The sequence below is a fragment of the Hydra vulgaris genome, chromosome 08 (assembly GCF_038396675.1).
Source record: "Hydra vulgaris chromosome 08, alternate assembly HydraT2T_AEP".
Taxonomy (NCBI): domain Eukaryota; kingdom Metazoa; phylum Cnidaria; class Hydrozoa; order Anthoathecata; family Hydridae; genus Hydra; species Hydra vulgaris.
The window spans coordinates 21,759,916-21,772,500 of record NC_088927.1 but is presented as its reverse complement, the minus strand read 5'-3'; the positions used below and the strand labels follow the sequence as shown (position 1 = coordinate 21,772,500).

The following is a 12,585-nucleotide window of genomic DNA, read 5'->3' as shown; positions in this document are numbered from 1 at the left end:
AGATAAATGGTAAATAGATAAATGGTAAATAGATAAATGGTAAATAGATAAATGGTAAATAGATAAATGGTAAATAGATAAATGGTAAATAGATAAATGGTAAATAGATAGATGGTTGATAGCAAAAAGATAAATGGTCATAGCAAATCTAAAATTAGATAAAATAAAAAACACGTGTAAAAAATTTCTTTTAGAACAACTACCACCATATACTGCCTATCCTCAAAACATTAATTACCAGCCTTTTGTAAATCCTGATTCTTCGAATATACAGACTATTGACAGAAATGTAAATTACTTTGTTGTAAGTTATTATTTTTTTTTTTGCGCGTTATTTGAACTTGCAACAAAGATTTCTATAATCTTTGTAATAAAAGTTTTAATCTTTCATTTTTTGTTTAACCATTAAATTCAGTTAATATATTCATAAAAATTGCTGATTTTATATTAAATAAATTTGCATTTGTACTTTCTTTTACATTTGGCATGGAAAAGAAAAGGAAGCTATTTTATTTCATTTTATAAATAAGACTTTTTACATTTTGTTGGGTTTTTTATTAAGTATTGATACATATTTATTTGAATTAATACTACTCCCAACAGAAATAAAACAGAATTGAATAGTTTTTTCATTATAACGTTTTGGAATTGATCTTTGATTATGACAATCTTCGTATACTTTTAACGCATCAATTTCGTAATTGCAATATATTTTAATTGCAACATTAATTTTACGAGTCATATCAAATCACAAAATCCTGGGATGGATTTTGGAAGTACTAACCATCTTATTTTTGATGGATTGGGAAGTTTTCTAGTTTTTGATAGATTGCAAAGTTTTAGTGAATTTTTGATACACTCAAGTTTAAAATGAAGTAAGCTGAATCATTTAGTACTTGAATTACATATCTCAAGAAAGTCAAAGACATTTAAAGAAATTTCATATCTTTTAACTGCATGTCTAATTAGCTTGAAACAGAATATAAGATATAACTCGTATTAGCTTTTCTGGAAATTTTGCATGAACACCTTTAAAGTTACATATTTATATTCTTAAAACTCTACACGATTGACATCAAGTTAAATATAATAGATTGTGAATATTATTGCATTCGGAGTTTCATTAGCTTAATTTTTAGTTGATGCAGTTTCATTACATTCGAAGTTTCATTTCATGTAGTACTTGATAATGTAAAAAAAACATAAAAATTAAGTTGTTTCGGGATTTGTAACTCATATAAATCACGTGGTACTTTCTTAGTTTTGCTTTGCTTAACTATCGTATTAGTACCAATTTATGTCTCAACGTAAAATATACAAACTGTATAAAATTTCCATTTTCGTTCTAATTATCTACGCAAAAAATGTTTCTTGCCTACCAAATGTTAAAGTCAAATCAAGACGAAATTGTATAATACAGTTCCGTTTCTTCCTTTTCACTAACAAAAATTTGCGTTTATTTGTAGTCCGCGATTATATTAATATGATGAGCCAATCATTGCAATTATTACAATTACAATAATAATGAGTTATTGTGAGATTTTTATAAAAAATATCATTACAGTTTACCTTTTTTTCCTCGACTGTTTTTTACTTGCGGATATCGTTTTTAATTCAAACAACTTCGCTGCTCTTTTTCTGCCCGGTTCATTTGGAAGAAAAAAGAATACATATGATAAATCACTATCTTTAATATTGCTGTGAAAACAACTTTGCTTACTTTTGGTAATTTTTTACTTTTGGTAATACTACGTTTTATTTGATGCCGCTTCACTTGACGTTTTTAGCAAATGCTTGATTTGTTATACCGAGAGAATGTTTGATTTGTCATACAGACAAAATGTTTAATTTGTTATACCAACAGACTGTTTGATTTGTCATGATGATGCTAACTTTATTGTTTGAATTCAAAGAAAAAAAAAAAAAATACTCAAAAAAGGAAAATTATACCAATAGGAATGAGTGATTGAGTCCTTATTTGTAACTTTGAAAATAGACGTTCATGATATTATTTATAGAGAATACTGACGGAAAACGCAAGTAAAAAACTTAAAAAAATACTGCCCTAATTCTGATAACCGAAAACTTCTTCATCCTATCCTTTTAGATACATACCATTTGATTCATATTAGTATTGTAGACTTTTGAGGTAGTTATATGTTTTTTTCAGATATTTTCGAAGTTATTTTACTTTACAACACATGGTTTAAGATTTTGTTACTTTTTACATTTTAGCCAAATCATGCAACTTTTGTGACAATTCAACAACCGGAGTTTGTTAACCAACATTTAATATACACTGGACCCCTTCCAGAAAGTCATACTTTGCTTGCGTGGTTAACATGTATATTTTGCTGCTGCCCTTTAGGGCTTGCTTCTATAATTAAATCTAATGAGGTTTATTTATTTGTTTTTTGAACTTTTTACAGATTGTAAATAAAAAAACAACTAACTGTAAAGCATAAACAAGTAAAAATATAGTTATATAAATTCATTTGCAAATATATTTCATTGCACTCATTTATATAATAGCTTATACAATATAAATATAACAATTAAAACTACCTTTTTTTTTTAATGTAATGTAACCAAAAAATGGTTAAAATTTCTGTTTCAAAGACAAGCGGATTTTTTAATAAATTTAAAATATAAAACCTTTCTTTAGGTTACCCAAGCTCTTGGTCGAGGTGATGTACAAACCGCACGTATAGCATCTGAATCTGCAAAAAAGTTTGGCCATGCTTCCTTAGGATGCGGCATTTTTATAAACTTTTTGGTTCTTGTCATTTTAATAATTTGGTTTACTGTGGTTGTTCCTTCTTGGCGCTACTAGAGTTAATAATAATTTATATGAATAGATCTCCACCATTTTCGTTATTAACCTTTTATCTTAAAAAATTATATATTAAATATTGAAGAATTTAGCAGTTTGTTTAATTTGCCAAAATTTAGTTAGATTTAAAATTGCTGTTTGTTTTTTAGTATTATCTAATAGTTTCAATGTAAGAAAAATGTAATAAATTTATATTTACTTATAGTAATAAAATGAAATTATGTATACCATATTATTATAGTTAGAAATGATTTGCGCTTATTATTGATGAACATTAAATACTGTTATAAATTTTGAAAAAAATAATTAGTTAATGACTTTTTTAATTTAGGATAATAAAATGTTATTCAAAAATTCTGTATAATAATTCTTTTAATACCTATATGCGTGGTGTTAACTTTTAAAAAAATGGTTTATAAATATAAGTCGTTAAAAAAAAAAAAAAAACGATATTGCATATTGCAGATTTTTTTGTTTTTATTATAATACAAGGACTGACGACACCATTCAACCCTGATACGGCCCTTACAAAAATTCCGTGATAAAATATGAGCTTCAAAATTTGTTTACACAGGTTGTTTTCTCTCATCATAAGGACCGCCGACAGGAAGGGGTAAAAGGGGCATATGTGCCCCGGGTGTAAAGATAATACGGGCGCAAAAAGACAATAAACAAAAAAAAAAGAGAAACATAATAAAATTTTATTTTCAAAAATTAAAAAAAAAACTGTTTTTACTGATGAGGTATAAAAGATAAATTTACTTGGTATTGTGCATAATAAGTTACTTTAATTTATATTACCAAAAAATTATATTTTAAATAAATTATTGCTTTGCTTCGGTTGGTAGGGACCACCAAAATAACTACTAGATGTACTCAAAGACGGTTTTTTATTTTATCTTAAAGCTGGTATTCTATCACGTGACGTTAAAATTCGCGGCCGCCATACTGCATGGCAAATAAAGTAAACAAAGCGATTTAATTACAGTTATTTAGATAACATACCTTGAAGTAGATAGATTTTTAAGATCATTTTTGAATAAATTTATGTAAAATTTAATTATCTATCCCACAGTATAAGTAATTTATTTTTTCTCTATTAAATAACTTGTTTTCAAAGATGTACTATATTAATAGTATAATACACCTATGAAAATAAGAACTTTTAATGCGTTGGAGTACTTTATATACAGTTTACTTATTCAAACATTACTAATAATCTATAACTAATGTGCAAATACGTAAACTGTATATAAAATACTCTAAAGCATTCAATAATAGACTTAATTATTTTTGTTTTACATTTTGAACATCTTCTTTTAAGTATTATAACACATAAGATTCTTTTCTTTTTTTAAATATTTTTGTCAATTTGCTAACATACATAACTCAGACACAGTGAACACATCTTGGTTGTTTAAGCATGTTAAATAACTTAATAAATTGTATTAACATTTTGAAATTATATTTGTATCTTTTTGCTGTCATGTCAAGAGTGTTTTTTATTAAACAGACTTCTTATTGACAAATTACCTTATCACATGGGTGCTGTTCATAAGTTAAACTTTAAATTTAAAAGCTTTCTTAAAAGCTTGCTTAAAAGCAGTGTTTTTAATTTAACCTTTATTGCATCAAATTCTGCTGCAAATAAAAGTATACATTGTAGACGAAATTGATTGAAAGATCTGCATTGAGGACATTGCTTGAGGACTCAAATCAAATTCTAAAATTGTTTGAAATAAGTTGTAACATTTTAAGAACACTTTGTCATTTAAAGATGTTGTTAGTTGTGGGCCTTTTGTACAATTCTATATATTACCACTCAAAGTAAAATGTGATTTGAACATGTGCGGTTTTTTTCTAATTCCATAACTCAACGATGAATGTAAACAACTGGAACTTAAAAATGAATCTCAATAATGACTTAATAGCACAACCTTTTGTTAAGACTATAAACTGACATGATTCTAAATATTTTAAGTTATCTGGATTTTTAAGAAATCAATTTTCAAATACACATATTTTAAAAACATGCTCAAATTGACAAAAATAATGGTAGACTAGCTCATTTAAAATAATAAACATTACAACTTTTTTTGAATTGTGTTCTATATAAAGTACAACTTTTCTAATTCGAATTTTTTAGGTGAAAATAAAAGTTTAAATAAAGAGATTTTTTAATTATAGAAAGTTGGTTTATTTAATTTCATTATACATTTTAAAAGAGGTTGTTTTTAAACATGTGTAAAAATATTTTTATCTATAGAAACGATAAATTATTTAAGTTTAAGTTAAGCCAAGTACTTATTTTGTTAACAGTTGCTCAAGTCAACAGTTAATATCGTGACGATAAGTAAGATTTTCTTTCTCTAGCTTTCCCGCTATTATTAATATAAAACGCTTGAGTTATCAGAGGGCGCTACGAATGGATTGCAGCAGGTAATAGGCAAAATGAACCAACCAAATCCTCGAAAGTATGCTCTGCTTACTTTAATTCTAAAGGTGTCTTACCTGAACAATGAATGATATATATATATATATACATATATATATATATATATATATATATATATATATATATATATATATATATATATATATATATATATATATATATATATATATATATATATATATATATATGTATATATGTATATATATACATATATAAATATATATATATATATATATATATATATATATGTATATATGTATATATATACATATATAAATATATATATAAATATATATATATATATATATATATATATATATATATATAATTTTAAATGTAATATGTAGCTGGAGCTTTAAATTCTTTTAGACAGCAACTTTTTTATACCTTTTTTTTTTAATTCAATTTATAAGGAATATAATAAGAAGCAAAATAAATATCTTTATGATACTGATATTTCTTATTAGTTTTCTTGTATGCTTTAACAATACATATATTTAGGCTCATCCAAAAACAAATTATTTTTAGGCATACAATATCTGCTAAGCAAATGTGCATACTTTACGGAAGTACTCCGCGGAAGGAAATGATTTATGATTTGTTTCCCATTCGTTACATTTTAATTTATACAGGTCTAACCCCACTAACAAGCAGTAATTTTGTAACATACTGAATTGCAGTAGCAGCTTGTAATGTTTGAGTATGTTCCTCCATTTTTACAACAATATATACTGCTAAACACCGATTCTTGAAATAAAAAAATTTAAAATTGCGGATTTGGAAATAAAAATTTGACGACTTGCTGAAGATCTTTTTTGTAGTAGATTTCATAGACATTTACTACTAATTGTAAGTTATTGGGGTTTATCCTCTCTAACCTTAATATCTTATATTATTATTATATTATATATTATAATATTATATAGACTTGTTATTATTGTAATGGTTCCTATAGAAAGTAAAAATAAACTACACTTTTTGTTGAACTTTTGACACAGGTTTTTTAAATTGATAATGAAAAAAAAAACTGTACACAATTAAACAATCCTGAAAAAATTGATTATGTATAGTTTTGAAAATTAATATTGATTTGGCATTTTTGTGTAAATTTGAGCATATTTTCAAGTACAAGTATATATTGAAAAGTTTTGTTTTGAGAAAACGCAAAAATGAAAGCAAAAATAACTTATAAGTTACAAAAACTCAAATTCCTTTTCGAGTGGAACCTTTATTCAACTAACCCTTTCCGCTTTTAGGATTTTCCATCATTTTAAACTTTGAGTAAAAACTTTTCTTGAGGTGTTTTTGTTTACAGACACCAAAAATAGTTAAAGATGCATCAATGAATTAAATGAAAACAAAACTGCACAAGCTCTAACTTAGGCGTTGTGTATTAATCCATGTAGTTTAATGTAAATGTAATGTAAACTGTAGTAAAATGTAAATATAAACTTTTTTTCACTTTAAGTGAAAATCATTATTTTCATCTGCATTCCACAATTTTACACGATACACAGTTCTCTGAACACACCTGAATACTATTTTATCCAATTTTTTTTATTTCTTTAAGCAGCACAAGCCATAAATATTACTGCAACAGCTTCATATACTTTTAAAAGTGTTTCTTTGGTAGCAGGAGATCAACATACAACATGCTTGTATTATACATAAAAGCCCTTGAAATGTTACAACTTATTTTATAAATTTTTAAATTTGATTCGTATTTTTTACTCCTTTCATATCTTAAAAGCAATGAAGACCTTTACCTCAAACTTTCATCAAATTCGTATAGTTTTCTTAACTACAGGGTTCAATGTAAAGAGCAGCTACTTTTAAACACACAGCTTTTAACTTTAAGGTTTAATTTATGACCATCAACCATGCTAGGAGCTAAATTGTAAATAAAAAATATAGGTTTTATGAAAAAAATTATGAAATTTCAGCTATAGGTAAACATAAATATTCAACAACTAGCAGTTTATAGAATTTTAGTTTATAGTAAAATCGTAGTCATTTGGATTTTCTACAACTTTTTTGTACGAGTGTTGATTGCCTCTAAAATTACACATTCTTCTAAGTTTGTGGTTTTGCTTGTGTGTATTGTATAATTGTTCAAATTGTTTACAATTTACTAAGTTGCTAAGGTTAATTACCTTGTTTGATAGAGTTTAGAAAAAAAGAAGTTATTTTATATTGAGTTTTAGTTTGAACAAAAATTATATCATGAGAAAGAGAAAATTCTGCAATAAATTTATTCTAAGTAATAAACTTTTTAACTGTTTTTTCGAAAGGGGCCACATTAACAAATAATAGTAATTAGCCTTGCGTTAAACTAATGCGCATTTGTTTGACCTACAAGATGGCGTCGGAATAACAATGTTTACATCGTGACGTCATTAGAACACCATGAATCGGTTTGAACATTTTACTCGCCATAGCAATAGAACAAGAGAAACTTATCGAGTTATACATTCTGTATCTATTTAAAAACAACAAGTGCCGAAACTAGCTGCTCATAGTAGTTAATGTGATTTTTATGATATTGCCGTTAGTCGATTATTAGTAGGGTGCTGCCAATGTCGCTTTTTCTTTTTTGCCATATAAAACTATATAATATAAAACGTTTTTCTAAAGACTTTATAAAATAAAAATCATCGGCCCTAAAGTCCTACTTTAACTTTTTTTTTTTGCATTGGTTAAAAATAATTTAAAAAACAAAGAAAAAAAAAAGAATTACTAGAAAGAAACTATATTACTAAAAAGTATGCGAGCAAATAAATATAATCCTAAAGCTTTCCTTTAACACCAGCATATACTTTATAATATGTGAATAATTCTTATAAAACATAATTTTTTATATATATTTAGAAAAAAAAAGAAGAATTTAAGCAAAAAGAAGTGGCACGATTCTTTTTTATAAGTTCATCAAGCCGATAATGACAAACCTCTAATTGTTGGGTAAGTTTAATGGTGGCAATCATTAAAACTTCAGAAAAAGCCGAGCGCTACGTCGTTCATCAGTAGCTTTTGCTTCAACTTGTTCTTAAAATCATTAAAAGTAGCAATTGTTTTAAGTTTATTAGTTAATATTTTGTTCCATAATTTCGGCCCTCTCGTAGAAATTGAAAATTCAGTTGCCGCAAAATAACTTTTGGGTTGAATATAACTGTTATTTGAAAATCTGGTCAGATATCTATTCTGATTTGTTTTGAACAATAGGTAAAATATTTTAAGAGATCTATTTTTATTAATTTTTAACATAAATATAAGAATAAGATTCGAATCGAAAAAATTATTCGAGTTTTTCGAATCACAATTTATTTTTTGAGTTTTACTTTTCTCAGATATCCAACGCTAAGATGCTGTCAAAATGTTTTAAATTATCTCAGTCAGAGTAAAGTAATTGTAATCGTAAGTAATTGTATTACTACTTCAATACAACCGTTAAAAAAATAATTCGGGTGAAAAAAAAATTTCAAATAGAGTTTTTTTTTCTGAAAAAATTGCTTAAATTTGGATTTCCTCATATTGTTGATTCGATTTTTGATTCAATTTGGTTCGTAAAACAAGACCCGCTTCGATTCGAGATATAAAACACAAAATGCCGATTCACAGAGCCCTAGTTGTTAGTTTAAACAATCAAGATATTTCCGTTTAACTTTTAGGGCCGCCAAGAGTTTTTATGACGCCCTGGGCATAGCAGCAGTTAAGCGCCTCTATAAGCATATTTTAAATTAAAAGCATGTACAGTTACAAATTAATGACTTGTTTTTATTTCTAATACCGTTACCATACATGCATATTTTTATGAACCGCATCTGGATTAAAAACCTTATGCAACACATTCACTGATTATGAATAACATTCAGATTCTTTGAAATTAATATTAAAAAAACTCTTTTTTCGCTTTTTTATTTGCACTATTTTTATTATGTCATCTGACGACAGAGCTGTATCCAACTCATTTTCAACGTGTTTGTCCAATCCACGCTGATGTTCTATTGATTGTAAGGGGCCTTACAATCATTTTTTAAAATCAATTTTAGTTTACTTAAAGGTCGATCACCTTCAGCGAAATGGTGTTGCATTAAAAAATTCAATATTTTGAGAAGGGATAACCAGGCTTGCACACAAAACTCTTGATGCAGTACTTATTTCTCAATTGGAGAGCTCTAATACCAAAAATTCAGTTATGACTCCATGGGTTATCATATAATCGAACCTCTTTTGTTTCACATCTTTAATCTTTTTTTTTTAAAACAGGTATTGTCCCGGAAAAATTAAAAATTGCACGAATCACACTTTTTAAGACTGGCGATGATTCTATTATTTCTAATTAAAGACCAATATCAATATTACCGTGTTTTTCAAAATTGCTTGAAACAATAATGTACAACAGGCTACTTAATTATTTATCAGAAAACAATATGTTGTACTCAAAACAGTTTGGTTTTAAAAAAAAATGTTCCATTGAACATGCAGTGCTTGAAATAGTCAATCAAATAACAAACGCATTATGTACTAACTACTTTACATTAGGAATTTTCATTGATCTGTCAAAGGCTTTTGATACTGAAACCATAATATACTAATAAAAAAAAGTGAATATTATGGAGTAAAAAATAATAATTTACTTTGGTTTAAAAGCTATTTGACCAATAGAATGCAGTTCATCCAATATGCGCAAAAACAAACAATTCCATATGCTGTAACTTGTGGTGTACCCCAGGGCTCTATTTTAGGACCCTTATTATTCTAAGTATATATAAATGATTTAAATTTTGCAACACACTTCTTAAATTGTATTCTTTTTGCAGATGACTCCAACCTTTTTTATTCCCACAGAGATATTAAAACACTTTTTGAAACAGCTAACGAAGAGTTAGGTAAGGTTAATGAGTGGTTTATAAATAATAAACTGTCTCTAAATGTGAATAAAACCAAATTTATTTTATTTCATAAAGTAGATAAATTAGAAAATATTCCTATTAAACTGCCAAAACTAATAATCAATAACGCTAACATTAAAAGAGAAACTTTATTTAACTTTTTGGGCGTAATATTTAATGAACATTTACGTTGAAGTGATCATATAAAAAGCATTAAAAAAAAATTATCAAAAAGTATTGCCATGATATCTGGGCTAAACCATTTCTAAATAATAAACCTTTAAATAGTTTATATTTTTCTTTCATTCATTCTTATTTGGTTTATTGTAATATTACATGGGCAAGTACAAATCATATAAAAATAAAAAATTGTACAGTAAACAAAACCATGCCCGCAGAATATTATTTGGAGCTGATAAAATTGTACCATGCGAGCCTCTTCTGCGTATACTGCATTAAATGATTATAAAATAAACTTACATCAAGTTTTAATGTTCATGCATAAAACAAAAATCCTAAAATATTTCAGTCCTATTTTGAAAAAGTAGTCCTATTTTGAAAAAGTGCATAAATACCCGATAAAATTTTCTTATAATAACTACATTGTCCCCAAATATAATTCAAAACAATAGTTTTCGGTCACTTTCAAACATAAATTAACGTTTGAATCTTTTATTTCAGTATTTTTTTTTTATACCGTTAAAATCATAAGAAACTGTAGAAAATAGTTGGCTAATAACATTATTAAAATTGCGCTACTCAAAAAACTGTATTTTGGCCAAATTTTAAGTGCTTCTAAATCACTGTGCCGTGGGGTACATTTACAAATAAATAAAAGATAGCAATTGTCAATTTTGTTTTTCTATATTGCTTAAATATGTCATATGAAAAGTCTAAAACAAATCATTTTACCTGTTAATGGTAACCTTTTGTAATATTAAAATGTGGTTATAAATAACATTTTGAAAAACCAACTTTAAAATCTGTTTCAAAGAAGAAAAGTATTAATAATACTAAAGATAAAAAAAATTAGTTTAAAAAAATTATAGACTTCAAGAATTATTAAAGATATTTTGGCATCGCTGATTTAAACTATGATTACCCATATTTGGATCGCAATAAAATGTTTGCGTTTTTGAATTACACAATTGTTTAGAAACTTAATTTCTAACGGGAATTATCAAAATCAACTGTTTTTAAATTCAAGCATAAAGTCATAAGAATAAAGTCTACTAGGTAAGATTATATAGTCTAGACCTAGTAGACATAAAGTCTACTAGATAAGATTAAAATGTGGTATTATTTTTGTAAGTCTATAAATACAATATGAATAATTTCTGAGGCCTATCTTTGATTCCTTATATAAAAATTCGTTGGAAATGAACCATCGCAGAAAAAGTTTCAACAAAGTTTTTAGCCACGTTCGTGAAAATTGTCATACCTAATGTAATAATGTCAACTTTTTTAATCTTGCTGTCAACTGCAAGAAATACTGTCAACTTATTTTATTATGGGTGGTTAAGTAAGAAAGGGAACTAAAAATAACTCCCAACGTATTAAAGTTAAAAAATGATGCATGTGGCGTCCGTGGAATTAATTTTTTTTCTCATGGGGCTTTCCTTAGAAATACTAGAAGTAAAGTAGCTCATCCTAAACAAAGAGTATAGGGTGGGGTAAGCCCTTCTTTCCTACTGATCAATATCGAATTTTATTAGGCAATTTAAATAAAGTCGGCGAATTTTGACATTTTTGATGTCAGCAAATGTAAAAAATTAGTCAAGTCAGCAATTGTAAAAAAATGAGAACCTTTTTTTGTTGTTGGTAAATATGCTTATGGCGTTCTTCCCGCCCCCTTCTCTCTGCCCCCTCCCTCCTTAATCATTCTCAGAATAAAAAAATGAAAGAAAAAAGCTATGTGTTTGTAAATTTTATTAAAAGATTTGTCGATAATGAGTAAGTTAGTATTATTAGCGAAATGGTACGCAGTGGCATACTTAATAGAGTTACTAATGTAAAGAAGAAAAAGCAGAGGTCCTAATACTGATTCTTGCGGGACACCATTAGAACATTTAATTGAACAGATTTTGAGTCATTAGCGGAAACAAAATGCGATCTGTTGTAAAAATAGGAAGTAAACAATTTGAGCGGAGTTCTTCTGATTACATAATAATTTGATTTTTTGAGTAGGACAGTTGTATTTACTGTATCGGAAGCTTTTTTGTAGATCGACACCACATGCAAAAGTTTTTATCATCAAGAGCTTTTCTAATTGATTCAATAATCAATAATTTTGATAAGTAAGTGTGTTGTAGCATGATTAGCACGAAACCCATGCTGGTGTTTATAAAATCATTTAATTTTATCCAAGAATGCGCAGTACCTCTTTTGCATAACTTTTTTAAAAAGCT

The 12,585-nt window shown here is 26.8% G+C and overlaps 1 protein-coding gene across 3 annotated transcripts in view; it reads left to right on the top strand.

Annotated features, from left to right (window-relative positions):
• LOC136083680 (proline rich transmembrane protein 1B-like) overlaps positions 1–3,060 on the top strand; it is a 39,535-nt gene extending 36,475 nt beyond the window's left edge. For 2 of the 3 annotated variants that reach the window (XM_065803245.1, XM_065803244.1), the window contains 3 exons: positions 195–304; positions 2,236–2,397; positions 2,666–3,060. In XM_065803245.1, coding sequence (XP_065659317.1) covers positions 195–304; positions 2,236–2,397; positions 2,666–2,833 — 440 coding nt within the window. In that variant the 3' untranslated portion in view covers positions 2,834–3,060. The remainder of the gene's footprint in view (positions 1–194; positions 305–2,235; positions 2,398–2,665) is intronic. The other variant, XM_065803246.1, reaches the window with a different exon arrangement.
• Positions 3,061–12,585: the final 9,525 nt, after the last annotated feature.